Raw genomic sequence first — 27827 nt, forward strand, 5'->3', positions numbered from 1 at the left:
TGGCCAAAGGGTTCAAATGAAATGATGGGGAAAAGGCTACAAGACTGGGGATGGGAGATTCAGTGCGTTCTAGAGCCAGATACAGCGGAAACATGTTGAACTGCCGGGGTTGTGGAGGTCTCAATGTCTTCTGGGAATGAGAACTTGTAGGTTGCAGGCGAGATTCTGTCTGCAATGGGGCTCACTCATGTGAATTCGTAAAGACAAGCCAGCTGAAACGTATAAGACAGACTAGAAAAACCTCTAAGTCATGATTATGAAGTGGTTGCCATCCTCTTCTTGTCAAATTGTCTGGGTTTCAATTCCCAAGAGCATACACTTAAAATATCCTCACCAACTTCGGACTGCTTTACTTCAGCCAAGAGGAACAACAGTGGACATAGAAGCTCACAAATGTGTCTTAGAGTGACGCCTCATCTATTCGCTTCGAGGCAGGCTGTGCAAGGATGGGAATCCCTCGGCTTTCGGCAGCCTGCTGCTCATCATCATCATCCAGCCTGGTCTCACTCCTTCTATCTCTCAACCTCGCGAAAACAGCAATTCTAAACCAAGACGATATGGTCACCTGGGATGAAGATATCAACTTCGCGAGCGCTTTGCTTCTGCACAGTTGCCTGACCGTTCTCATTAAAGAACTTCTCAATCTCGTTACGATCGTCATCAGGCTGGCGCCCTTCCGCCGCAAGACTCAACCTGGAATTTCAAACTCTCGCTCGGTTCTCCTAGACGGGTACACCTCAATTCTCTCCAACGACAATGATGGCGACCTCGCCGAGCTGTACTTCACAAACACGGGCCTTCTCCTCCTGAGCGCATCACTTGCCTCCGCCATCGCCATGAACCTCTTCCTGTCCGACATGGTTCTCAACGTCTTCGTCGCCTGTACATTTGGCTTCTGCTTCGTCGTGTCTGTCTTCTCGTGCCGTCGAAGCTGGTTGCGGTTTATCCTCGCCCTGCGACGAGCGGGGCGGTTTGTGTGGTCTGATACGCCGTTTGTCAACTTCTTCTCGCTCATTTATATCGCGGTGGTGTTGAAGAGTTCGACGACTATGAGGCTGAAGGATTATGTGACACTGCGGAGTATCGCCATTATCGAGCTGGTTTTCATGAAGGCGTACATCGCGGCGGCTAGCATGGATCGTCAGATTGAGCTGTTGCGTTCTCTGCACAAGTCCCGGCTTGTGCTTTACCAGCATGGAGTTAAGGTATGGCTTCAGTTTCCCCGTTTATCTATATCCTATTATTCTTGAACACTGTTTTCCCGAGTCTCATCGTCCAGGCCAACTTAGTTCCCGAGGAGAAACTTTCTTGCTGATCTATTCACTGCAGGCACAAGAGATAGACACTATTGAGCCTCCTCGCCTCGAGAGAAGCTCAATCGTTCCGTTCACCACTGCACAGAGAATGTCGGTCATGCTCATCAAGACAACCGTTGGACACGACTTCGGCTCAGTCAGAGGCTCCAAAGGCCCCGGTAGCATCCCTGTACCCCCTACAGGCTTCTTTACGAATGACAACGTGGGTTCGGGAGACTGGCGTGTCTATCGGCTACAGGACGATGTAATGCTGATTGCCGACAACCTGCGTGCTACGTATCCGAAGGAGTGGTGGAAGAGATTGATCAAAGAGATGCACGGTATTTTCCTCAAGCAGTTGAAGAAGGTTCGGGTTGTTTACCTTTTGAGAGTGGGCCATAAGTTTGTTGGAGACGATTCCTGCGAGAGGGAAGTCTCGCTATGGGTATCGAATGTGAATCTCGTGACTGGTGTTAGTAGCTCTGTTCTAGAGTCTTACACATTTGTTGAACACGGGAGCATTGATGGCGGCAGAGTTCTATAGAGTACAGCTAGTCATAAGAGAAAGCTTGGGCTGCGAAGGTTTACGCTGGTTATGTTGATTGATTAGCTGTGATGTAACTACTAACGCTTCGTCTGGGATTCTGTATTGCAATAACTGAAAGGTAATCAAAATTTGTTTCCTTCTTAGGCTCGAAAAACTGGTTGATCAACGAGTTAATCAACGAGTTGTCTATTTCGTCGGGAATGAAGGCCTGTGGCTATGCTCCAATATTTATGAACTCTAACCAGGTGGTCGTGTCTGAAATAGATTGAGTGGTACACCAGAGTGATCAAAGCCTCAAACACAAAGCCGTCCATACTTTCCGAGCTGTAACTCTCTCGCAATGCAGATCATGTTCCTCGTCAACAGAGCATATAAGAACCCACTGGAATTCCCGAGCACCGCAGCGGCTAACGTTAACTACCCGCACCACCACTCCGCCTAATCAGACATCAAAATGCAGGTCAACAAGCTTCTCATCGCTGCGGTGCTTGGTTTTGCAACCACTGCTCTGGTATGTCGTCAAACCAGCCAGCTCTCTCTAAATCAGTCCACTAATTTGCGTGTCGGATCGTCAAATAGGCTCAGGAGGGTAAATGCACGGCCAAGGGAGAATGTCAGGAGAACATCAGCGGCGTCCGCTTGTTTTGCTCTTCAGGCAGCTGTGACGGGAAGGAAGGACAGTCTTGCACGAGAAACGGTCCTGGGTCTTCCAATGTGGCCAACTGCCCTAAATGAAGTATCCAGCTAGCATTAGGGTCGCCTTGACTATGTGCCTATAGCGCGCCCACTTGCCGCAGAGTTGCAGGTCGTATCTACAACTCTTATCTGAGGGGGACAAAATAGTTGCGGCAAGATACCCGCTACTTAGGCTCCTTGTGGTGCCTTAACACCATGGTTGAATTGAAGAAAGAGTTACAACAGTGAAACCACTCCTTCCGTTTTTCATGCGCTTCAAATAACAAGCAGGCGGGAGCTCGGCTGGATGATGTGTAACACCATGCTGTTGACACCCTCTCAGTCCTGCCTGCCTATTATTACAAGATAGCGCATTTAGGATCTGCGGGTAAACTACCTTTGTTGTATCTTGATTATTGTGACAATGGGGAAAGTCTTGTGCTGAGTGTACTGTACTAATGGAACGAAATGCTTAAGTAGTGTAACATTCTATCATCTCATCAAAACATGCCGATAAACGCAGGATACATGGCCAAAGTAAGACACAAACTTGAGGATCGATTTGAAACAAGGTGTTTTACGACTCATGTATGTGAGGTCCAGTGAGAGAAAATCTGAATAGAAGACTAATAGAGAAGGAAAAATATAGACGGGAGTGGCAACTAGACATCAAATGGTGATAGTCTCTTCAGAGAGCGGCAAGACCTTCTTTCCACACGTGTAAAACTCATATTCAGCGTCTTTGGAATGATCCTCCAGCACCGGATTGGACACACTGATAGCTCTTGCTCCTCTGGCAATCATGTCGTCGCGATACTCGCCGATGTACTTCACCACATCAGGACCCTGTCCCCCAGCGTTGTGGATGCTTGTGATGGCGTCGCCCAGCCTCAAGCCATCTGTCAGTGCACAAACACCGGCCTCTCCTCGGACTATGGGGATTGGATTAGCTTTGAATTCCCTTCAATCCATGATTGCATACTTACATGGCGTCATCGAGTGAGCGGCATCCCCGGCCAGAGTGATCCTGCCAGCAGGCAGTTGATCGACTGTCAATTGCACACTCTGAAGCACAATCCCCGGCTTCTTGTATCTCTCAACAGGCACCTTGTCGACTAACACGCGCAGACTGTCGGGATAATTCTTCGTGTTTTCTTTCGCGAATGCCATTAACTCCTCTCGTGAGGCGGTAACGGTCCAAAATGGCTTCTCTTCTGTGCTCTTGGCAGCTTCCTGGTCGATCCAGTGAAGGATGAAGTAGAAGTACCCCGTCTTCTTATCCGGGCTGATCTTGTTCATGGCGGCGAAAAGGCTTGCTTGCCATCGGTTCTCGGGCGATGAGTCCAAGACGATGTAGGCAGAATGACCCAGTTCAAGCTGATGCTTCATTTCATTAACCTCGAGTTCAATTTCGCCAACTAGCGAGCCCACAGGGAGCGGCGTCATGACATCTTGCCCGCCCAAGATGTGCTGACGCACCAAGCTCCGACTTCCCTCAGCCCCAACAAGGATGTTTCCGGTCTCCGAGCTTCCATCTTCAAAGTGTGCCACCACCTTGTCGTCTTGCTCCTCGAGTCGTACTAGACGTTTATTGAACTGCACCGGCAGATGTTGTAGAAGCCAGTCACGGAGACGCTGACGGTTGGCACGAACAATTTTCCCAGTCTCATCGTCCGTGACACCAACTCGCCACGAGGGCTTGCTGACGTCGTAGAATACGAACTGTGCCGGAATATGGTCGAGAGGGCTCAGATGGTTGGTTTGTTCGATGGGGCCAAGGTCTGCGGGCATCGACGCCGATAGTTCAGCTAGTAGAGGGCCGTGTAAGGCGATGGCCCATCCTTGAGCTCTAGCATCGGCTCTGCTGTCCCTTTCAAAGATGGAGAAAGAGATGTTGTTCTTGCGGAGTATCTGAGCAAGTGTGAGGCCGCTTAGCCCGGCACCGATGATGAGAACATGGGGATTCGACTTGGGCGACATGGTGTTCTTTTGGACGTAGAAGTAATGAATGAGAACGAGTGATGATTTGAATTGGATTGACTGGCTGTCCTTTTCGTTGTCGGCCAAAGATTTATATACATTTTGAAGACTTGTAGTCTGTCTATGAACAAGAAGCAAATCGTACCCTTGTCAGTTGCATCGGCCGCAACGTTGAAGAGGTGTACTCAGTGGATTATTCCCGGTCGGATTCGTTCATGATTCGCGCGATACTGGCGGCCAGCACTCCGTCGGCCCACCTTCATGAAGCAGCTGGAGACACCCGCGTCGCTGATCCATCAGTTTCCGCTTGCCGGGCGCATTGATCAAGTGCAAGGGTCGAAATCATTAAGGTCTTTTGATTCCCCAGCTTTTGATCGCCTTTTTGTTCACGGCAACTCTCAGAGTAGCAGCATTATTACTAAGTGACTATTCCTCCACACACATCAAGGCACAGGGCACACAGCACTTCCACTAACAAACTTGAAGCATCGATAATAACTCGTACAACTCGGTGTCTTTCTTTGCTTGAAGCTTCTCCTTTCTATTTGCTTCAAACATGTTTCCAGAGCGTCATAGGTGGAAAAGACGACAGGCTAATGTGTATAGCGTTGATGGCACGGCCATCCACAATCTACCAATCTGATCACGTCACAAGACGAGCTTCTGGCATTGTTGCCCTGCATATACTCCATAAGCTCTGCGTATCCCTTGAAGCCACTAAAATGACCTTTAGAGGTTCTGTTGGCTTCGAGTCACGGAACACCTCTCTGCGTTGTATTTTGCCATGCTTTTCAACTTTAAGAAGCACTGTTTCTACGCTTCACCCATCTAGGTAGTTCTGGCTTAGGAGCTCTGTTGCGACCTGCCATACTTAGGCGTGCAGTACCCCTCACCTTGCGACACGCCGTCTCCTCGACAGTTCGGGACGGGCCAGTGTGTTTACTTACTCGATTGCATCATCAATCGCCACATGATAATTAGAACCGGCCAGCGTGGTCTCGCGGAATGACGCGGTAGAACGACTATCAGGTTGGTTTCGAACAGCAAAAACTGGTGTCCGGATTCGCTGAAGCAGGTGGCTAGCCTACCTCCCGTAGCAACTCGTAAATCCTCGAACCGCAGCGGTGACAGGATTGTCTACTATAGTCATTTCTCCACATTAACCACAAAGTTACAGGTGAACCTACGCCATAGAAATTATTCTACGAGATCGGCGGAGGTGACCGCATGTCAAAAGTTCTGCGGTCATCCTTAACTAAGAAACGAAAGGCCAAAAGTCGCATCAAGTCCTCTCGAAAGGAGGATTATCAAGGCTAGACCCCTGATACCCCTAAAAGCGTCCTTCTCTCTATGCCAGAGAGCACAAGCCCCAAGTAACTCCAATATGATGGAAGAGAGGTCGCAAAAGAATCAGAGCATTCTTTAGCTCTTTAGTGTGATGGCGAGATGCCCCACGGTGTTCAGGCTTTCATCAATGTTCTTTATCTGCGGACTTCAGCCCGTGTCTCCCATGATGAGAGATATACGGGATTCCCACTAACAGCCTCAACGTGAGAAGGCAGAAAGTAACCTGGATCTGGGCAGTCAGTCTAATACCCTAGAATTACCATACATTTGCAAAGCTCATGGCTGAGGATTTTGTAACGTGGTATTTGACGCTAGGCACCGCAGTAGATGGATTGAGAGCTTAGGTTATTTAATTAAATTAGGCAGCAAATTGACTCAACATCATGGTTTGACGCCAGCAAAGCTTATTCTCGCCGATCATCTTCCATCGTTGTTGAACCATAGGGGCGGGTTTCCATAACCCCGATTACGGCTCGTAGATACGGATACTTCAAGTACTTGATAATTAGATTGAACCAAGCCAACCAATTGTTTACTCGATCTCGGAACCCCTTGACGGAGGCCGCTCATCCTATCAATTGCCAGTCTTAAGTTACAGCTGTATTTCGTTTACGGCACGCGACTCATCTGACGGGAATGCCGCGAAACCTGGCCCTCGTGATTATTCCTCCATGCTCATCAACAAAAGGCCCTGCTTGCAATGACTCGCAAACCAAGGAACTAAGAGAGATCTTCAACCAAAATGCCGTTGCACATTTATCTTATCGAGTGCCTCCAAGTAAACCAGCCTCTTGTTACTACGCCGTGCTGTATAAGCAACTTTCCACGTTGATACGGATCTTCCACGGGACAAAATCTTCTATTTCACCATGTTCGACGCGTCATTTCTAAACGCATACCACTACTTTGCTGCTACATTCTCTTTCAATGATGGAGAGTTTCCGGATACAATCGTACGTACTGCTGATCTTACTCGTAACGGCGAGACTTACTCGAGTACAGAGAGATGATGCATCTGACCGACACTTCGATTTTCAGACTACCATGGCGTCTGGCCTGGACACACTGCCTGAGCCGCAAAGCTTGGTCAACGTAGAAACATCTGGTCTGATGAACGTAATGCATACAGCCACGCACCACAGTCTTACTAGCAGCAACCTCGCCACCACTTACGATACAGTTGGAGGGACTCACGACATCACTCATCAACTTCCGACCACGCCAGGGGGTGACTTGGACCCAGGGCTAGATTTCTCTTTCGATACATCACCCACGACGTACACCGCGGGTTGGAACGAGAGCATGACTGCTCTGTCTGACGACTGGTTTGACGCTCCTACTAGCGATATTTACCCCAGTCCGAGCGAGACGAACAGCTCCGAACCAACGGACGTCGACGACAGCTGGGTCCCTCAGGACGTTTACCAGATAGGCTTTCAAGATGAAAATGGTGACTGGCGGTGCAGCTACGCTGCATGCCGATCCCTCGCTGCGTTTGAGCGTGCCTGTGACCTTCGGAAGCACCATTCAACACACGCCAAGACTTTCTTCTGTCCGCGCCCCGACTGTGCGTCATCCGGTATTGGATTCACATACCCCAAGGACTATAGGCGTCATCTTCGTTCTCACAAACCAAGCATTCCATGCCCCTACGCATTATGTGGCAGGCTGTTCAGCCGGCTGGATAACATGGTGAGTTCTCCGCGCCCTTTCAAGCATCCATCCGGAGACATTGTCCTATTCAGCTCCAGTGGCCTCTTCTATGAACTCTTCACTAATGACGATACCAATGCAGAGGAGCCACTTCAGCAAGATGCATTTGCGGAAGAGGAACACTCTATTTGCTCGACCGTGCCGTAACCGGGGCAAGAGTCATGCACACCTGCAGTCCTCTGAGAGTTACCCGCAGTCAAGCCAGGCTTCCCAACCAAACCAAACGGCTGCAGGTGACCTACTATCTCAAGGTCTTGAGCTCGCAAGTCCATGCCCGGGTGACACTATGTAGAAGTGAATACATATAATCATGTGTCATCATAATTCGAACCAGAGAAGACCTTAAACAACATGAAGCTAGGATACGATGTCCCCAGACGCCTGAGCCAAGATCCTTTACTATGGCGATAAACAAGTAGGGATGTTGCAGCCTGGCGTACAGAAGTATGCCCGCTGGCCTTTCTCTTGAGAGCGGCCTTGAAGTCTTAGCAAGAGAGAACCGGTAGCAATGAACCAACGAAGAGAAGCTGCAATACAATCAGTGCCCAAAACGCTGCTCTAGTTCAATGATAGCTCCAGGCACTAAGCGCAAACACATTTCACTGAGACGAGCAGGGAAATTCTCGCAACTATGAAGTTCGCAATAAGACGGTATCCCGCAAAGTGTCCCGATTTTGAGTATTGAGTGGATCTTGTGAAGTGGGATGGCAAACCGTGAAAGATGCGTACGACGAGCCAAGACAAGATGATGACCCAGCCTTCCAAGCCGCCCATCAATCACGTTACTAGGATGACATCCGTTAAGCCTGAGAAAGAGTATGCATCACCTTACATGTTGGGCCATGAAAAAAGATGTTTGCGCATAATAGTGAGCATAAGGTAGGTAGGCGGATTTAATTCGGCAGTGTTGATCTCGGACTGTCTAGTAGTAATTATCCCGACATAGACTCAAGTCTCATATGCGTTTGTTTGGGGTAAGATAGTGGTGAATTTGGTTCAAGGAAGCTAAAGTTAAGCTTAAATCGGATTCAATATTTTATGTCATAATTAAGTTCAAAGAAGTCTACTATGACGGGATTTTGAGTTTCAGTGCCGGGAAGTACTTTAGCGTCTAACGATGTGCAACCCACTTCTAGATAGTTAACTACCGATGCATATGTTACTAGTAGCGTCGGCAAGATCGGACAAGAAAGCAGAGGACAGGACTTGTCTCTACAGCGTCGATTATTCCTTCTGGAATCTTCATTCTATGGCAATCATTAATGAAGGCGAGTAGGAACCGTTGTGCTATGTGCACTCGTTCCGTCAACTTGATAGCCAGCAAAGCGATCTTGACATGAGTTGATGACAACGATAAGCCAACACACTGTAGATTGATGGGATTGCATACAACGAAACAATGCTTTACTAGAATTGATGTCTTTATTATATAATACCCAAGAACCTTCTCCATGAGAATCATCGAGATTAATGCCGACGCCTCTCCACTTAACAGTAGCCTGCTTGACGCAAAGAGTACCCATCGGGGATAACTTGAATGTTGCCGAAGCTAAGGCCGCAGTTGCTGTTAGCGTTGACAGTGTAGCCTGCGCGTCTGGTGGAGTCGTAGATGTTGGCGTAGTAGTTCATTTGCACGCAACCAGTGCCAACAACTGCTTGGTTAATGTTAAGGAGCTCGACCTGGCAACCGGCAGCAGCAGCGAGGCTGGCATAGCCTGCAACAAGACAGATGGCGGCAGTGAACTTCATTGCGGGCTAGTTGTTTCTGGTATCATACCATCAGCTTCATGGACCCGGCAAATTTGATGCACCATCGGCGCTGCTCACCTTTGGTTTGAAAAATTGTCTCTAGCGAAGTGGCATGGAAAGCTGCTTGGGCGATGGACATCTCTAATGTTGATACTGGAGCCTGCGCCTTCTTGTAGTTTTTCCGTGGGGGCAAATACCTGAATACTGATCAAACATACTTATGTCGCTAGACTGTCGTCAACTCCTTGACGCCAAGGACATGAAGGCTCGCTGATGGGCCCAGCAAGGAGCCTAGATTAATGATGGCTTCTCAGGCTATTCTCACCCAACCAAAATCACTTTTGCATATTGCAACAGTAGACCTAGTCGAGCGCACGAATCATTCAATTTTGCGGCTATAATATCACCCGAGAAGGGGGGGGGGGGGGGGGGGGGGGCAAGCGCGGCACAAAAAGGGACCCGCGCGGGCTGGGCAAAAGCCGCCTGCCGCACCAATCTCACCGTCTACCACTCACCGCGCCTTAGGCGCCGATATTCGTCGATAAATGAGAAGGAGGGAGGGGGGGGGGGGGGGGGGGGGGGGGGGGGGGAGGCGGTCAACTCGGATACAAGAGGACCCCGCGAGCTCCGGAAGTATTACACTGGTATCCCAATCTCATCCTCTGCCACGTACGCAACCGTATGAACAGAGATCGTGACGGCGATATCGGCTATTACGGCAAACTCCCGCCGAAAGATCGCAGTGGTACACCCTTGACTGATGCATGGGACTTGTCAATGGGCGTGGACATCAGTTGAGCATACAACGTTAAAGTCATTTATCGCAGGTGTGTGAAAGGTTAATCTACTATATGTAAGTCTCATGGGTCCTCAATGTAGACCACATGCTCGGCTACAGGGAATTGCCTCTTACCTTGTACGAGGACCTCGTTTGGAGGTGAACTAGGGTTGAAAAGTGGGATTTAAACTTTAGATACAAATGCATTACAATCCTAGTGGAAAGCATTGCCGGAATTGGGTAGAAAAGTACGCCATGAAAATTGTAACAATTTGTCGATTACTGCTCCAGTAGTCATTGCCCGCTTGTACTGCAAACTCATTGACTTTGTGTGCTAGCGCTGACTATGACCCCCGTGCCCGTACGGATGGGCTGCTCAGCTAACTCATTCTCCTGGAGGTACAGTGGGGTGCCACTGTACTCGGTACGGCAGGTAGACCATGACACAGGCGGGTCATTATGAGATGCCCCTGAAATTGCAGCCCTGACTCCTGCTGGACGCTGAGCCCCTGTTAGGCAGCCCGGTAACGAGTCAGGGCTAATTTTGAGTGATGCGGACCAGCCCAGAGTCAAAATGCTTGTCAGTACGCGGTAATCAGCCCAAGAAAGCCAAGGTTAGGGCTCTCAGTGTGAAAAGCCTTAGGCTAGGGCTGAGCGCTTCAGGACGAAAGATTGCGATTGGTGGTCTGATCCAACTTGAAAGACGTGTTGCTGGAAGATCGTCTGAATACTCTTCAATTTTTACAGATAGCAATGAGCCGCAACTGACTCCATTCTCAGCAGGAGGCTCAGAACGCCGAAGACCAATCCGTCTGGTGCAAATCTGCTCAGCGCGGGCATGTTCCGAAGTTCCATCGCAAGTTATCATATACAGTAGCTGGATCTGGGTCTGTTTCACAACATACAGGAGTTGGCAATTAAACTTACTTTCAGGTAATAAGATACATTCTATCCGTATGGAGTGCTCCGTACTTATGGAGCCGTTCAGTGCCACAACCTGCCGGCAACCGGGCTTCCGGCTTTACGGTTGCGAAAAACGCATGCTGCACTGGCATGACACGAAGCTCCATCCGGGCCGCTACTTCCGCTTGGCTTAAGAACCCTCGGAACTGCCCCGCCGGCACTAGCCTCCCCTTTTTAGCCTCATTCAGAAGACGAGAATGAAGCTGTCGAGGACGGTGCACTGTATCACTCATTACTGTCTCCAACTTGTGTAGTTGTTGAAATCTCATCTTCGGTCCGCATTTGGCGGCGGGCTGGCTACTAGCCTAGCTTCAGGGTTCTGTGGATAGAATAACGAGCCCGCTCCTGTGAATGCTTGTCTTAGATCGGCACTATGGAGACTGGTGAAATGGAAATTGATAGCTTGACCATGCGCGTATTGAGAATACGCTTCTCGTTCTCGTGATCTCTTTGCCAAGCTTTTCTGCGTCGCCCGAGGTGACATGGCTTGCGTTGGTGTAAGTCATCCCCCGCGTGAGGCATCATTGTTTGAGAACGCGGATCCGATCATGTCTCGATGGCTTGTTGCTTGGAGGCCTTGATAGCAAATTCGACAAAAGAGGGAGCCCGCACCTCAGGCAGTTCCGACTGTCTGGGAAAAGGATCGGAGAGACACGAAGGCATCGATAACTTTTTCTATTTTGACAACGAATGTAAACGGGCGTCAGATTCGGCGCCATTACATGTGACCAACCACCCAACAGGCAGACAAATACGTGGTCTGGGCAGTCTCAACTTACACGAAGACAGATCTTCTGGAGTAGAAGAATGAGTTTACAGTAGTTGCTCGTCAATGATAAACAACAGTTGAGGCCATAGGTCTTAGTAGAGATTCGCAGTGTCTTTAGAGGCCGCCAATGCACACATCTCGCTGGAGACTTTGATCCGGTGACTGAAGCCTGCCTTGTGCCAACTGTTGTGGCTGCATCAGTGCATAGTGCTTACTGCAGCAGTCGCTACCGAACGATGCATGGTGCGCTAGAATGCTCCAGCCCAACGTTGCGCAGTTGACTGATATCTTAGTTACCAAAACAAGACTTTGGGGGAAGCCATCCATTGGCCAAACCATCTCGAATTGAGGTGGTGATATGCAGGCTGCGAAGGATCGCTGCTAGCTGCATGAGAGGGCATGCAAAGTGTATCTACCCCCTCTTTACTGAAGGGCAGCCTGCCTCGTTGTCGTGATTGATCACAGCATGCCGCATACAATACTCTGTGCTGCTTGAGGCCAGCCAAGCGATCAACTATTTCTCCTTGCTGTCGCCTAAGCTCTCGGGTCTTTTCTTGATCACGCAATTCCACCGGCCAGACCTTGTCCGAATTCTTTCAAGATGGAGAGTCCAGTTGATAAACCAAGATACCAGTATCGAGACCTTGACTGGACCGCAAAGGAAATCCGCGTAGTCGAGCTTCTGCCCGGTACTTTCCAAGAGAGAATCCGCATCAAGTTTCACCATGTCGCTCTAGCACCGCGGCGGCCTTCCGCAATCAGATTGCCCCCAAGTCGCGATGAAATCCAAAAGACCCTTCCATCAGACTGGATCGTCCGGGTCTGTCTCGATGGTCGCTTCATCTTCGAGCGCATCAAGGATTACAAACCAGAAGAGCCCTACGAGACATCCTGGCTGCACCCCGTGACGGGCGTCGACCCAAACGTGAGCTTCGACGACAACAAACTCGAGTATGAAGGTCTATCGTACGTCTGGGCCCCTGAAGGCAGCGAAGAAGATGCTCTCGTCCTAGAACCAACAGCCCCGTCCACGGGCGCGGCCTCGTCGAGCCTCAGCATCAGGCCGAACCTCGCCGCGGCTCTTCGTCACCTGCGATACCGCGATATTCCAAGGCGCATGTGGATCGACGCGCTGTGCATCAATCAGACCGATCTCGAGGAGCGCAATAGGCAGGTCCACATCATGTGCGACATCTACCGCCGTGCAAGTCACGTCGTCGTCTGGCTGGGGCCGGAGAGGGAGGACAGCAAGATCGCCATGGCTGCTCTGCGGCATCTCGGCGAGCAGGCCGTCTACACCGAGCGCGGGGCGTGGAGGACGAATCCGCCCGGTTGCAGTAACCCGGAGCTGGCTCGCGCTTCGGTGCCGCTTCCATACGACGAGCAGACCTGGCGGTCTATCACGAACCTGTTGCAGCGTTCCTGGTTCGAGCGTCTTTGGGTATGGCAAGAGGTTCGTCTAGCTGATGAGCGCTCTTTCATGCTATGCGGCCCCGACAGCATCTCGCTCTCTCTGTTCCGTCGCGCAATCTTTTGTGCCAGCGACAAGAAGTTCCTTCCGAGCAACGAGGTGCGCGGGCTGATTCTTGACGCTGTCGAGGTGATGCTGCCATTCTCCAACCAGCCGTTCTTTCGAGAGCTGCAGACTCTGAACTGGAAGGGGTGCGCGAACCCCCGAGATAAGATCTACGGAGCATTGGGGGCTGCTCCGGCGGCGATCAGGGAGCGCATCACGCCGGATTATTCTCTGCCAGTTGAGAAGGTGTATGGCCAGTTCTGTAAGGCATATCTCGAGTGTCTGGAGAGGCTGGACTTCCTTGACCGTTGCAACATCGACGCTCGCGAAATTGATGGGCCTACCTGGATTCCAGATTGGTCCGTCCCCGTCGATAGAGCCGTACGGCTTCCGTATGCCGATATCTTTTACGCAGCCGGAGCTTCAGCGGCAGAAGTCAGCTTCAAGTCCGGAAATGGCGTAAATGACGACAAGACCCTGGATGCCGCAGGAGTCCATTGCGGTACCGTATCGTTCGTAGGTCAAAAGTCACCCCCTGACTCCGACGGTCTTCTCGCCGCCGTGAAAACTTGGGAAGCAGAAGCACTCTCAACAGAGCAATACGCACCGACAAACGAGAGGGCCATAGACGCCTTCGTCACTCTTCTTGGTTTGGGATATATGATTGAGAGGTGGCCGCAGTGCAACAGTCTTCTCACGGTACCCGAAGCGGCAGACCTGTACGGCAAGGAGTTCATCAATGCCAAAGGCGATGCAGTCTCCCATGAGTCGCTCAACTTCATCCGCGTGCGGCACCGGTACTTCATCAAAACGGACACGGGATACATGGGTACATCTCATGCACGGCCAGAGATTGGAGACAAGCTTGTAGTCCTGCTGGGTTGTCCATCGCCGTTGCTCATACGACCGGATCCGGCGTCAAGTTCAGAGGACCAACGGTACAGGGTCGTAGGAGCGACGTACACTCATGGCCTAATGGATACAGAGGCACTGCTCGGTCCCTTACCAGAGGGTTGGAGGGTACGTATGGCCAGGGAGTCAGGGTTCTTTGACTCTATGCATTTCTTCTCAACAACCGCGGAGAAGACGACAAAGGAGGACCCGAGACTCGGCGAAGACCCGGCAGACTGGGAGAGGCTTGAGGCTGTAAGGACGGGCAATGACCCGTGGAACTTTGCTCGATATCGCAGTCGGAAGACAAGGGAAGTGATCAACTCGGATCCAAGGTTGACGATGGACGCCCTGAAGTCACGGGGTGTACGTGTGGAGTGTTATAGCTTGGTGTAAGCCTGACCACAGATTATACGCAGACTGATGTCCAATCCTGGACTCCGTATTCTCACCCTTGTTTTCATTCTCGGGAACATGATTGTGTTGGAAAGCAATTATTGGAATTCAATCACTTCACGATACCATGTTGTATTTGATAGGCGTTATGATTACCAAGAAGCTTCTACCGTTGTGCGAGCAGCATGCCGCTATAAGCAGTGCAAGTCGACAGCGCAACATAGGTGAGGTTCTAGTCATTCCACACACTGCGAGCCTCAAACCGCTCGCGTTGTTTTTCACAAATTGGCAGGTGGTACCTTCCTCAAATCGTTAGGGCCAGTGCATGATTGCCTGTCTGGACAGCCAGGGTCTCACTCTACCTAGCCACAGTGAATCATCTCATGGTCGTCACCCATGTCTACACAATATGCCACAAACAGAGCATATATACCCCCTCAATCCCATTCCTGTCACCAGCAACAGCAGGCGCCCCTTTAGGTCGGGGGGTCAGGACAAACCGGCTGGGTGGTGGAATTATTCAACAATCGATTACCCTTTCAGCCTATTCGACTAGCTACGAGTTCGAGTCCGCATACGATTCCAGCATGAGCACTACGATAACCGCCAAGAGATGTAGACATACCGGTGGTGGACTCTTTTTGATATACTCAACAACCAGCTGCTCCTGCGAAGTCCCACTGTCTCTCTCTTGATACTTATGTCCTGAAGATATTAGTTTCTATAGGTCTCATATAGTATACCTCTTAACAGACTGGAGAAAGTTGAAGAGAACCTTGGTTTACTTATTTCAGTCTCTTCATCAGAAGAACTCTCAGTACCAGCGGTGCGTGGTAGTGAAACGGCTCGCCAGTGGAATGAAGTAGACCCAAAGATCAGACCCACACCCGAAGATGAACGGCGGACATAGCTCAGTTGGGAGAGCGTCAGACTGAAGCGGGTCGCTCGAAAGAGAGCTCGGAGAACTTCATTCAATCAATCTGAAGGTCGTGTGTTCAATCCACACTGGCCGCATCTTCGCTTTTTGCTGTTCTTACCAACAGACTTTGGTCAGGGAAGATTTTCGGCCAAGTGGGGTTACTTACCTATCTGCATGCACGGATGGTGGTGGTGGTGATCATTCGGGCTGAATCAAGCAAGGTGAGTGAGTGAGTGAATGAGGTCGGGAGCCTGGAGAGGTGAGAGGTCTGCTGACTAAGGCATCCCGTAGCTTGGGCTCCACACGCCCCTGGAGCCGCCGCAACGGCCCGGCCCCACCTTCCAGAATTTTGCGTCAGTCGCGGTCTGGAGCTCTCTTTCCCCATGCGCGTCAACTCAACCTAGAAGGCCCTTTCAATCCTGGGCGGTTGCCTTCTTTACAGAGCTCTCTGATTGAGGTCCCTTTCACACCGTCCGACCCTTCTTCTTGCCAGCATCACCCTTTAGTAATATTTCCACATTCATTTTCTTCATCGACTCCCATCACATTACAACGCAGTCGGCGAGCTCTACCCTCCATGGAATAGATCAGACGTAGCGCAGGATATCAATCGACTTGGCGAAGATGGAGAAGGACTTGCGTCTGCGCCTTGTGGTTCGGCGCCATGCCGTGCCCGATGTCAAGCTTCTCTGGAACGTCACCGCCAACGATGACCTCACCATCTCGAAGCTCCTCGCCCTGGTCAACGATGTCGTTCCCCTCGAGAGCGGCGAATGGGGCCTGGAGGACTACGCCGTTGAGCTTAAGGATGCCTCTGGCGACGGCTTCGAATGCGTCCACTATCACCTTGTCTCCAAGGTACTTAAGGACGATGATCAAGTCATGTAGGTTCACGAATTTATCGACTCTCAAGTGCCTTTCGATAGCTAACACTTACTAGTATTCGCCCCCTCCTGACCGGCGACCTGAAAAGACGGCGACTCAGCGGGCGACACCAGATTTCCGCCGACGGAAAGCACCTTGTCGACGGCCTCGCCTTCGGGCGCCCCTGGCTCAGAGCCCCCCGAGACCGCCCTACTGTCAGTCTTCCTCCGAGAAAGAAGGCTCGAATCACATACATCAGCGAAGATGAAGACTCCCCTTCTGAGGCCGAGGCAGAGCGGCCGATGCTGGAGTACGAATCCACAAGAGCACAGGAGGATCCCTCGAGCGTCCAGCTCCGCACGCGGTTCTACGATGCAGATGTAGGCAGCGACTCTGAAACAGATGAGGACGATTTTGAGCCTGCCGCCGCCGACGATGACGATGAGGGCCTGGACTCAGATAATGATGATATTCAGGATGAGCTTCGTATGCTTCGAGAAGACAATGCCGCCGTTAGAGAAGGCGATATTCTCGAAGAGCTGCGAAAAATTAGAGACAGGAGAGCATCCAGTGGAACCGCTAGCAGCAGGCACTCGTTGGAGACGTCTGATAACTCTCCAGTACCGTCAGCGAGCAATGCGCTAGTCAGATCTGGAGGAAGGTCAAATAGGTTCCAGCTAAACTTAGACACGCTCGACAAGATTGCTGCACTGAGAGCCGCGTTCCCTAGCGCTCAGGTCTCGACGATCGAAAGGGCGCTTTTGAGATACGGCGCGAACTTCGCTAGAGTATATCGCAAACTGAACAAGACATTCGAATCCCGTCTCAACCTCCAGCAGACTTTGGACCATCAGGCGAGGAGTCTGTCCAGCAGTCCAATCCGACACGCGAACTCGAACGCGGGGCGTGAGCTCGTTCTCCGGGAATCGAGCCCACTTGCTCGATCCTCTCACGCCACATCCCATGACCAGGATGAAGAGGAGGAAGAGGATGAGGATAGCGATGAAGCTTCAGAGACCCTAAATCATAATGCATACGCCGATCGTGCTTCGATTGGCAGTGACGAAATCTCAACTCCGGACTCCGAATCAGGTTCCGACGGCGCAACATCTGAGTCTGATGAGGAGATGGGCAACGCTTCCGAAAATGATACAGTTGCCTCTTCTTCCGATGACGATTCCGACAGCGAATCAAGTCAACCGGGAGGCGGGGGGCCTATTGCGGATGAAGACAATTCAGACTCGGCCGACGAAGAAGCCTCGAGCTCAGACGACGAATCGAGCTCCGACAATTCATCCAGCGATGAGTCAAGTGTGGCATCTGCAAAAGACCGGTTGTCCGCAAAACAGGCCGCGATCGTCGAGGTCTCATCCGATTCGTCGTCAGATTCATCTTCAGACGACAGCAGCAGCGAAGATTCTAGCTCGGATTCCGAACCTGAGGAGCTTCCCAGCAAGACCCTCTCTACCCAACGGATCCGTTTTGAATCCAACGAAATCCTGGAGCTGCAACAAGCAGCACCAGTCGCCGCAGCCCAGACACAGCAAGATCAGCCCAATGTGCCTCCTGGTCAGGGATTGAGCAAGACGCAAAAAAGAAATGCGAGGCGCAAACTTGCCAAGAAAATGGCCGGCCAGAAGAGGTCCCCGTCGGCTCAGAATAGCGAAGAGTTCTCTCCAGCGGAGATGTCTGAGATGCAGGCAGTATTCTTGGCAAGAAAGCAAGCCTTACTGAACGCTATTGCATCCGACGGCCCAGCTGAGACTAGCCAAGAGAAGTCCCTTCAGATACCCGACTCTGCACCTCAAGATGTTGAAACATCAACTGCTGATGCCGACATGATGGAGGTCTCACAGAGCCCTGTCGCGCAAGAAGCTGCCTCTCAGCGGCGCATGAAGCCCAACGTTGGAGCTGCCCGCCGCATGCTCATGGGATCTTTGGGGCTCAAGAACCCGAAGAACAAGGATGACGAAGACAAGATTCGTCAAGATTTGATGAAGGGTGTCCGGCCTCACACCAACGCTCGTCTGTCAGAAGGGGCTTCTCAGCCTAGCGAATCCGCACAGACCCAAGAATCGGTACAGGAAGATCCCGAAGCATGGCGCGAGAAAATCGCTTACCGAGCCGTAGAATGCTGCCACGACGGGGTCGAGCTTTCCGAACCGCCCTTTCCTTTTGTCCAGCGTTGGGACCCCCAACAGCAGGTGGAAGAATGGTTCGGTTCGAAGAATAAGCGCGGGGGCAAGCGTAAGCGCGTACAGCGCGATCAAGCTCAATATCAAGAAAATGCCGACTCTCAATCGTCGAAGAAGCGTCGCGTAACCGATGACAGTTTTGGTGTGACCTTCTCCGACGCGGTTGAGTCTGCTCAAGAGGGAGACACGACACTCAACTATGACGATCCGTCTGACGATCCACCAGCAACCAAGAAACCAGCTGAGGAAAGCCAGGCGACGGATATTGACGATCTCCCTTCACTTCCATCCGATCTGTCCACTCTTCCGGACCTTCGCCCAGGAGAAGCCAAACTAGGCATGGTTGTCACTTGGAAGCAACTGGTCTTGTCATCACAAACCAACTGGCAACCCCAAGTGGTGAGCTTGACCGGCGTTCTCGTCAGGATCTATGATGAGGACGCATCCGATCTTGAATTCATATTGGCTCATCGTGATCGAGGCGTCGATCGGACCGAGAAGACCTACGATGAAGAGACTGGGGAGAGAGTTTACGATCGCTTTGAAGCCCCCGATGATGACGAGGATGATGAGGATGCAGAAAACGAACTCGAAGAAGGACATCGACGCGTGAATTATCTAGAACTGATCGAGCCCAAGATTGTACAGTTTCCTCTGGAAGATGACACAAAACAGGCCGGAAACGAAAAATCCGGTGCCTCGGAGGGCGAAAGTGGCCCTACAGACAGCGTCATTCACGAAACCATATACGACGGCCAAAGCCAGCCGTCTCAGGTTGATGGAGAAATTTCCGGTCAGTCCGAGGTGGGTGAAGTTGGAAGTCAGTCAAAAGTCGATGCAAAGGGAAGTCGAGCCAGGGCTAATACGGACGAACAACAGCCTCAAGTCGTCGTGGGTAGTGACCCCCGTCTTGATGCATCCGCGGACGGCGATGAGTCTATTCAACTCGATACACACTTGAATGGTAATGACGACAGTATGAACGAAGGCGACGTGCCCACCCCCCGGGCCAAAGGCCAATCGAAAAACAATAGTACAGTGCCGACAACAGACGACGACTCTCAGAACTCCAATGCCAATGCCCTCTCCATCTCGTCGGATCGTCGCCATGAGATCAGCATCATGATCGAAGAAGCAGGCCTTCGCAAAGATGCGTCACCGTCAGTCATTCGTCACAAAACAAGCAGCCCATCCCGCCAGTTGCTCGACCAGCTGCAAGCTGCCAATACACCCCGAGTCATTTCAAAGTCCCCGCTGTCCCAAGACAGCGTTGCGGAAAACGTTGCGCCAGCGCCGGATAATAGTGGAGATGCGGCTACTAAACTTGCCGCTGAAGAGGTCATTCCGCCGCCGTCATCTGTGAGTAGCATTCGCAGTGGTCGGCAACTCGACCCGGATGACTTTAGCTTTCATATGGGAGACGACGACACCCAGCTGATGAGCGACGCTGGTCATGGGTCCCCTTCTGTGGACGCATCGACTCCGAGAGCCCAGGTCCGCACGCCAACCAGAGGTAATGACACACCTGAGCCGAACTCGGGCGAGAAGTCTTCTCTTCCGTCACTGGAGAGCCTGTTCAAAACGGCCTCGCAGCGAAATTCGCAGAAGACCACACAGAGCCCATCCAAGTCCCAGGTATTGTCGGTGGCAGAGTCACGGAAGTCCATTGTTTCTCGCGATGAAGAATACGAAGCCGCCATGCGCCAAATCGACGAGGCTAATGAAGACGGTGAAAATGAGGTAGAAGAATATGAGTCGCCCAATGAAGTTGGGAAAGCACGGAAGAAACTGTTCCCCAAATCGAGCCAGCCAGAGGGAGTGACTCTCTCTGAGTCACCAGACTTGCCAGATCTCAAGCCGACTAAGTCAGTGCCCTCATCACTCGTCGAGGTGGAGGACATCAAGCCCCGTCGACTACGTGAGCGGGTCCGCACAGCCTCTCCATTTGTGGTTCCTCCTGGATCGCAGGTAGTTACATTATCCTCGAGCCCGCCTAGCTCGCCGCTGGAGGAAAATTACGCGGAAGACGATGTTGACGAGGACTATGAGGAAAACAACAGCAGTAGTCTTCCGCATGGATCCGGCTGGCCGCAGAAAAGCAAGCCCCCCAAGAACAACCCGCGGACGAAGAGTGTGCCGGCAGCGAGAGGCACGGCCAAGACGGCGACTGCGGGTAGATCCGTTCCGTCGAGCTCAATGCCCACGAGATCCGCCGCAAAGGGGAAGGGGCCACGCAAGTCATCGGCAAGGTTCTAGGAAATGTTGTCTGGTAGGAAGCGTTAGGCAGATAGTGTGGCAGGGCGTCTGCATGTGTATGTAATAGGGGGTCGAGAAGTTCTCTCGACATGTTTACTAGCTTTCTCTTTGCTTTGAGAAATAAGGATACCCGTACCCGGCAGGGTACTCTGCATCAATGGAACATATTGTGCAAAAGTCAACGTCCGCTATCCATTCACGCCGTTCTTGCATGAGCTGCGGTGCAATCGTGCAAGTGACCCGTTTGATCGAAACAGGTTTTGTGGAATTCCGGACTAGTAGGGTGTAGATCTACGGGTGTGCTTGCCGCTGTAACATCGCGTCGGACGCTGTCGCCTGCATTGTTGCGTGTAAATCACTCAATGTGGGCGTCTTGTCAGCTGTATGCGACGAGTCCCGCTGTATGGGCTGCGGATCGGGTCCGAAATGGACGGACCACGGAGTTTGAGGGTAGCCGATGGCCGAGCCTGGGGAAATCAGTCCGTTGGTGGTCGGTGGTTGGGGCCGGTTGTTTCGCCGACTTGCGTTGAGCTGATGAACCTGTGCGTGCCACCCGTGAAGTGAAGGATCCCTGAGCTTCGTGGTTCGTCTTGACTTTTTGCTTTTTGACGACGACGAATAAGCTTATTCTTGGCATTCTCATAAACTTTCACGTTTGCGAACCTTGTACTCCGTCAATCAGCCAACGACAGGAGTCTATATCCCAACTAGACTGGACCATTTTCCTTGCCGATTTCGAAAAAGATAAACGATGATAACTGGCAGGGAAGTAGGGGGTGAGGAACAGGCTCTCTACCAGTGTTCCAGATGTCGACGCCGCTATCATCGTACGGAGCATCTTGCGCGCCATGTCAGATCTGTGCATACTAAGCAGAGGCCGTATACGTGTAGGGTCTGCGGGAAGGGGTTTGGCAGATTGGATGTTTTGAGGAGGCATGAGACAAACGCTCATGATGGCGGTGGTAGTCGGTCTGAGTCTGAGACGGCGTTGATTGTTGTGGAAGGGGAGAGGAACGGGGCTGATGAGTTGTCGAGGGAGGTTGATGGGGGCGAGAGGGTTAGATCGGCGTGTAAGGCGTGCAAAGCTGCCAAGGTAAAGTGTTCTGAGAGAAAGCCTTGTGCGAGGTGTATTGGACGGGGAGGCTTGTGTGAGGTTGAGGGGGAGAACTGCGTTGGTGGCCCCGATTCTGGTTCTGGTTCTGATTTTTTGGACGAGGTCCAAGGTGGATCGGAAAGTTACACGCAAACGCGACTGGATAGTCAAGGGACCCTCGACGAGACGGCGCCGGCGATGATGACTATGGATGACTTTCCCTTTGGCGCGGAGTGGAACATCGCGATGTCGGATTTGTCGTACCTGCAGACTCGGTTCGATGCGGCTGGGCTGGAGGGGCTGGATGCCATCGCATCTGATAGTTCGAGACAGACACAGGAGAAGGAACAGGAGCAAGAGCAGAACGGCTTAGCCGGTATGTCCATATCGCCACCCATGACGCCGGAAAGCCATAGGACTGGATCTTGGGAGCCGTCGAGTGATGAGAACAGCGAAATGGAAAGACCGCACCTCGCGGCGGACGAGGAGAGTTTGAAGGCAGGGAGAACATCCTGGACATCAAAGACGCCTTGCTTCGGTAGCTTCAGTGTTGGAAATGGCAGCGATGTTGTCGGTTTATCCATCTCGCCAGTGGCGCGGAACGCTATTGTCGGTATGATCCTCGACAACACATCCCGTGCAAACGCTGGACCTGTTCTGGCTGCTTTCCCGTCGGTGGAGGCGCTCAATGCGCTTTTGGAGGTGTATGCTCGCGACTGCTGGGGGAGAGCATCATCAGTACATTGTTCCTCGGCGGCGACAGCGAAGTACGGGATCATCGACGTGGTACACTTCCCTACACTACGTCCTGATCAGCAGAGACCGGAATTGTTGGGTGCGTTGATTGCCGTTGGCGCCATCAGGACTGGTTCGGTTGTGGCAAGGAGTTTCGGTTACGCAATGCAGGATGTCGTGAGGGTTTCTTCTTTTCGGTGTGTGAGTATCTTCCTCAGCCTTCTCCTGTGTCTCTGTTCATCTTAGAGGAGGGATAAAAATATGCTCTTCCTGTCGTTGTTCACTCACTAATGAGATTGATAGTGGGAGAAAAACAACGCGAACCTCTGCGACATCAGTCTATCCCAGGCCTTCTTCCTGCAGCAGCACGTCGCCTTCTTCAGTGGTGATCAGCGCAAGGTTGCGTTCGCGGAAGCCTGTTCTGGATGTATGCAGGTGATGATGAAGAACGGAGGGCATATCCAAGGGGCTATGGAGACTGATCAGGCCCTCTTTCAACTCCAGAATCTTTGTGATCTGGATGAAGGGGCTCTTGAAGACGTCTGGCGGAGGTGGTCTGTCCGTGAAGGAAGAAGGAGGTTGGTGTATGCTACGTACATCATGGATAGCCATGTCGGGATAGTGCATGGGATTAGGGGGATGGCGAGGTACGGAGACATGAGGCTTCCGCTCCCTGCGCCGGAAGGGTTGTGGAGGGCGGAGTCTGCGGCGAAGTGGAGGGAGGAGATGGTACGGCTGATGCCGGGTCCAACGAGACCTCCTTTCTCTTCTTCTGTCTCCTCCTCGCCATCGCCGTCACTGTCTTTGAAGGACTTGATGGGTGATCCGACGCTGGTTGCTAGATCCCATCACCACAGTAAGGTGGACAAGACTTTCGCCACTCTAGGCTTCTATGCTGGTCTCTGGGTGCTTGTCGAAGAATGCCGCCAGCTGAAGGCTATCAGCGGCCACGGAAAATGGAGCGCCATGATTTTATCCTCACGGCGGATGGAGCTGGGTTCGATTCTCAAACTTTTTCATTCCTCTTTACGAGCGACGGGGTGGGCGGTGTCTCCTGGTGCGGAGATGATGTATGAAGTTCTTCATATGTATATCTCGACGTCGCTCGACGGGGATGAGTTCCGTGGTACTGGTTTATCACCCCCACTGTCGCAACACGTTCACGGCGAGGGTTCGATAAATGGGGTTGAGGAAAGCCCGGAGGACCGGAGCGCGGTTTGGAGAGCGGGTAAGGTTCTTCGTACGGCGAGGCAGCTTGAGCCTGGAACGTTGAGTGGGGTCTATTGCGTTGCTCTTCGGGATGCTACTGTTCTCCTTTGGCGAGCGGGGAGGAATATTTCTTTGCGGGAGAAAGCAGCGATAGAGCAGTATCGTCCGGTGCCGAGATGTGGTATTGGCGCGGCTGCTGTGTTGGTGCTGGACGGAGAGGAGGATGTGCCAGAGTATCAGGTATTGGACAGGAACGTTCGCCTTGTGCTGCGTGGTACCGGAACGGAAGAGGATAATGTGGCGCTCGAGGACATGGCGGGTGTGATGAGGCTATCGCGGAGGATTATTGAGGGAAATTGGAGAGGCTTGAGAATGCCGGGCGGTGTTGAGGAGGTTTATTACTTGTTGGATGGTCTTGGGAAGGCGTCCGGTCCATGAGATGTCGCCGGGGGAGAAAGAAGGCAAAGTGAAAGAGCAACTTGCATTTGTTGATGAGGTGTGGCGTCATTCAGCAGGAAGTCCGTATCAATACCTCCTTCTCGTCTCCTAGCTGAAGGCGGCAGTTGGCAACTCAGCAGACTACCGTGGGTGGGACACCGATCGGCTTCACTCCACCAGCCGATTCTGAGTCCAAGATTTTGCCTTGTTATCAACAGCTCTCTGGGCACTGTTTGACTATTTATGTAAGAACTACGTGTACATTCCCACCTATGCCTCTTCCTCCTAGGCCGCTTCTCCTTGGAATGCTTCTGTTCCTTGTGTCGCGTTCTGGAACAAGTTGATGCATACTTTTACTGATCAGCGTCATGAACGGTCCATCCGAGAAGCATATCATAGAAGCCAAAATGGGAGACATTGTTATTGTGGTGACTGCATTCCCCCTCACAATCGAGTTGAATGAGAGACACGCGATACAACCTTGGGGCTGCTCATCAATCCACTCGTTAAGCAGCGGCTTAAACGAAACACGTAGCACCTTCATCCCTCTGTCGCTACTTCTCCTCCCCTTCACCGAATTTCATACATATCGGATCAGTTATGCAAAGTGACGCTAACGGCATCTGCGGAAGGTGGTGCAGCTGAGCCGAACCAGCTAGCTAGCCTCCGTGCTAAGATCGCCGGCTCGGCTCTCCACCTCCGGATGACCCCTCCTAGTTGAAGGTAAGCAACATTCTTACGTCAACGTGTCAACGTTATAATCCTTCGAGAAATTTTTAGTGATTATAACTCCTGAATAAACTTCAGGTCAAGCTTTCTATGAACTACCCCATCTCCTAAGGAAATCCTGGTGTGTGGGTTCTTGAGTTACTCATACCCGCCAAAAGTACTCGTACCTTTCACCAGCATGACGTCTTATTGCAATACGCGAGATGAACGATGGAGGCTCCCGCCTCGAAAGGCCCTCCACCCGACAGAAAAGAGCGAGAGGCTTCAGATTGGCATCATTGGAGCGGGAATTGGAGGCTTGATGGCCGCCATCACCCTACTGGAGAGTGGCCACGATGTCGAGGTAAGCCCTTTAGGCTAGACCTTACCTCTCCTTCATTAAGAAATCACTAAAACCTTTGAAGATCTATGAAAGGTCTCAGTTCAAGAGCGAGGTAGGGGCTGCGATCTCGACACCTCCCAACTCCACGAGAGTGCTCGACTACTACGGGTTTGACTTCGAGCGGGCCAGGGCCACCATCGCGGAGAAGGTATGTTCTATCACTACGCCTCAAGTCCACTTATACAATGAAGAGATCCTTTAATTATCTGAATTCTAATTCGCATGGAAAAGTACATCTACTACGACGACCCCAACAACATTGACAAAACGCGAATGATAACATGCACGGATTACACACCCAGATACGGCGCCCCCTGGCTATTCTTTCACCGCGTTGATCTCCATAACGAGCTCAAGCTTTTAGCCACGGAGCCGACACCGATGAGGAAGAGCGTTGCTCGCTTGCACCTTGGCGTCAAGGTGTCTGATATCGACACCGATGGCACCATTCACTTTGAAGATGGCACGAGTGTGCAAAAGGACATACTCATCGCGGCCGACGGCATACGAGTAAGTCTCACTCATCTGACTCTGAAGCAGATGAAAGCCAGAAATGCAGAGCCTTTTGTAACGACTAATTTTGGTCCCAGTCTTCCTTCATCTCAAAGGTCGTGGACAACGCCCCGCAAGCACAGCACTACATGTCGATGCTCCGATTGATGGCTCCAGTAGAGGACCTCCGTGACGACCCGGATGTCGTAGCTCTTTTTAAAGATGGTTTGACTTCGATTCGCATCAGCTATGGGACCATGCGAAGTGCCATTATCTACGGATGTCGAGGGTAGGCGTCACCCTAGTCAACTCCGCCGCTTGCCCCCTGTATTTCCCAGGAGCTGACAGGTTCACGCACTACAGAGGCTCGCTTCAAAACATCGGCTTGCTATACCATCCTGACCTTGCCATTGATTCAGAAGGTAAGCGACTCAGGCCAAACTTCCATGAGAGAGCTCTCTGCTCACCTCTCATTATCAAGGCAACGACATTTCGGCGAGAGAAGACTTTGTCTACAAAGTCGTCGAAGAGTATCCGAGGCCTGTACAATCCGTCTGCATGTAAGTTTCAAGCTTCCAAGAAATTCCAGCAACAGAAACAGGTCTCATTAACCAATCTCATGATTCATAGCAATGCAAGAGGCGTCGGACAATGGAAGGTCTTCACCCGAAAGCCGCTCGACAGGCTCGTCCGAGGCCGAGTGGTCCTCATAGGAGACGCCGCACATCCCATGCCCCCAGGTAAGCAGGATCCTACTATATCACCACAGAATCCAGTAACTCCAGTATCAAGCCAGGGTCTCGATGATGGCTGACAATCCCTATTTTCATATAGTGCGCGCTCAGGGTGCAGCCATGGCGATCGAAGACGCCGGAGCGCTAGGCGTGCTTCTCTCAAACGTGACATCGAAAGACGACATCTCAACCCGACTGGACATGTTCAACCAGCTGCGGGTAAAGCGCGTCGCCGCAACGCAGACCGCGTCTTCGATGCACCAGTGGGACCCCACTCGTGTTTCCGAGGAGCAGAGACAGTACTTTGACGGCAACGTCCCACGTAAGGATATTCCTCCTTGGATCTATGTCGTTCGAGTATCTGTACTAATCACCGATTCTTCTTCTCGGGACATCCAGAGACTATTGAGGACATTGAAATATTCAGTTACGACAACAGTGTCATTCGCGATGCATTTGACCTCTTGGAAAGGGCTTGATGTAGAATTGGTAGCATCCGGGGGTTCAGGCAGGATGAGATAGTGAGGCTAAGAAGAATTCGCATCTCGTAGTCGGTAGGCGATTTCATCCTATGTTTATTCCAAGGCATCAAACGATTCACGTGAGCACCCTACCTTCCCAACTGACTAAACGAGAAGGGTATATACCCCCCCTCCACGCCACTCCTGTCACCAGCCAGCAGGCGCCCCCTTGGGGGTCAGGTCAAAACTGGCTGGGTGGTGGAGTGGTTGAAGTCCACGAACAGCCTAATCGGTGAAGGCTCAGAGGTCCCGAGTTCAAGTCGATAAAAATCCCAGCATGTGCGCCAGAGACGTAGCCCCCGTTCGCCACCGGGGGGGTGAACTCTTTTGTCTTTTTAGATCTTCTACCTTAATTAATTATTGTGAATATTTTGGAGTCTGAAGCCACTAGAGCATCCAGCAGAAATTGGTCTTTAATTTTGGGGTTGTGAAATCATTCAAGGGAGAGAACGGATGGGCCAGGAATTGAGGGCTACCTGCCTTGCAGCGTGGGCTTTTAGATCCAGCAGGCGACGAAGTCGCGCCAACTTTCGCATTGTGTTTCGCATTGTGTTTGAAGTGGAACTTGCGCCAAGAAATTACAATACGAATCTTCTGTGAGCTCTTTCTCGTTTACCTTGACCTGGTGCATGTGTAAAGAT

At 51.6% G+C, this 27827-nt stretch overlaps 10 protein-coding genes across 10 annotated transcripts; 7 read left to right on the forward strand and 3 right to left on the reverse strand.

The window, feature by feature from the left end:
* Window positions 1–446: 446 nt before the first annotated feature.
* On the forward strand, window positions 447–1839 carry CABS01_11989 (uncharacterized protein; the record flags this gene model as incomplete). The annotated part of the gene is made up of 2 exons (XM_060545343.1): window positions 447–1205; window positions 1330–1839. 2 exons carry the CDS (start codon window positions 447–449, stop codon window positions 1837–1839), a joined length of 1269 nt encoding a protein of 422 aa, XP_060396859.1.
* Window positions 1840–2296: 457 nt separating this feature from the next.
* On the forward strand, window positions 2297–2577 carry CABS01_11990 (uncharacterized protein; the record flags this gene model as incomplete). Its single annotated transcript, XM_060545344.1, has 2 exons — window positions 2297–2353; window positions 2422–2577. The coding sequence occupies 2 exons, from the start codon at window positions 2297–2299 to the stop codon at window positions 2575–2577; spliced, it is 213 nt and encodes a 70-aa protein (XP_060396860.1).
* Window positions 2578–3186: 609 nt separating this feature from the next.
* On the reverse strand, window positions 3187–4497 carry CABS01_11991 (early conidial development-2; the record flags this gene model as incomplete). Its single annotated transcript, XM_060545345.1, has 2 exons — window positions 3187–3449; window positions 3504–4497. 2 exons carry the CDS (start codon window positions 4495–4497, stop codon window positions 3187–3189), a joined length of 1257 nt encoding a protein of 418 aa, XP_060396861.1.
* A 2216-nt stretch (window positions 4498–6713) lies between these two features.
* Window positions 6714–7704, forward strand: CABS01_11992 (C2H2 type zinc finger domain-containing protein; the record flags this gene model as incomplete). The annotated part of the gene is made up of 2 exons (XM_060545346.1): window positions 6714–6797; window positions 6883–7704. The coding sequence occupies 2 exons, from the start codon at window positions 6714–6716 to the stop codon at window positions 7702–7704; spliced, it is 906 nt and encodes a 301-aa protein (XP_060396862.1).
* Window positions 7705–9045: 1341 nt separating this feature from the next.
* Window positions 9046–9306, reverse strand: CABS01_11993 (uncharacterized protein; the record flags this gene model as incomplete). The annotated part of the gene is made up of 1 exon (XM_060545347.1): window positions 9046–9306. The coding sequence occupies one exon, from the start codon at window positions 9304–9306 to the stop codon at window positions 9046–9048; it is 261 nt and encodes an 86-aa protein (XP_060396863.1).
* A 3111-nt stretch (window positions 9307–12417) lies between these two features.
* CABS01_11994 (uncharacterized protein) lies at window positions 12418–14619 on the forward strand (the record flags this gene model as incomplete). The annotated part of the gene is made up of 1 exon (XM_060545348.1): window positions 12418–14619. One exon carries the CDS (start codon window positions 12418–12420, stop codon window positions 14617–14619), a length of 2202 nt encoding a protein of 733 aa, XP_060396864.1.
* A 1543-nt stretch (window positions 14620–16162) lies between these two features.
* On the forward strand, window positions 16163–20853 carry CABS01_11995 (uncharacterized protein; the record flags this gene model as incomplete). The annotated part of the gene is made up of 2 exons (XM_060545349.1): window positions 16163–16422; window positions 16479–20853. 2 exons carry the CDS (start codon window positions 16163–16165, stop codon window positions 20851–20853), a joined length of 4635 nt encoding a protein of 1544 aa, XP_060396865.1.
* A 649-nt stretch (window positions 20854–21502) lies between these two features.
* Window positions 21503–22105, reverse strand: CABS01_11996 (uncharacterized protein; the record flags this gene model as incomplete). Its single annotated transcript, XM_060545350.1, has 1 exon — window positions 21503–22105. A coding segment is annotated over one exon (603 nt), but the record flags the coding sequence as incomplete, so codon positions are not given.
* Window positions 22106–22144: 39 nt separating this feature from the next.
* CABS01_11997 (uncharacterized protein) lies at window positions 22145–24328 on the forward strand (the record flags this gene model as incomplete). The annotated part of the gene is made up of 2 exons (XM_060545351.1): window positions 22145–22858; window positions 22985–24328. The coding sequence occupies 2 exons, from the start codon at window positions 22145–22147 to the stop codon at window positions 24326–24328; spliced, it is 2058 nt and encodes a 685-aa protein (XP_060396867.1).
* Window positions 24329–25235: 907 nt separating this feature from the next.
* Window positions 25236–27144, forward strand: CABS01_11998 (uncharacterized protein; the record flags this gene model as incomplete). The annotated part of the gene is made up of 9 exons (XM_060545352.1): window positions 25236–25400; window positions 25462–25587; window positions 25671–25949; window positions 26030–26220; window positions 26295–26353; window positions 26413–26491; window positions 26562–26671; window positions 26766–26987; window positions 27065–27144. The coding sequence occupies 9 exons, from the start codon at window positions 25236–25238 to the stop codon at window positions 27142–27144; spliced, it is 1311 nt and encodes a 436-aa protein (XP_060396868.1).
* Between the last annotated feature and the right edge of the window lie 683 nt (window positions 27145–27827).

The sequence above is a fragment of the Colletotrichum abscissum genome (assembly GCF_030869225.1).
Source record: "Colletotrichum abscissum strain IMI 504890 chromosome Unknown Scaffold_35.1, whole genome shotgun sequence".
NCBI classification, from domain to species: domain Eukaryota; kingdom Fungi; phylum Ascomycota; class Sordariomycetes; order Glomerellales; family Glomerellaceae; genus Colletotrichum; species Colletotrichum abscissum.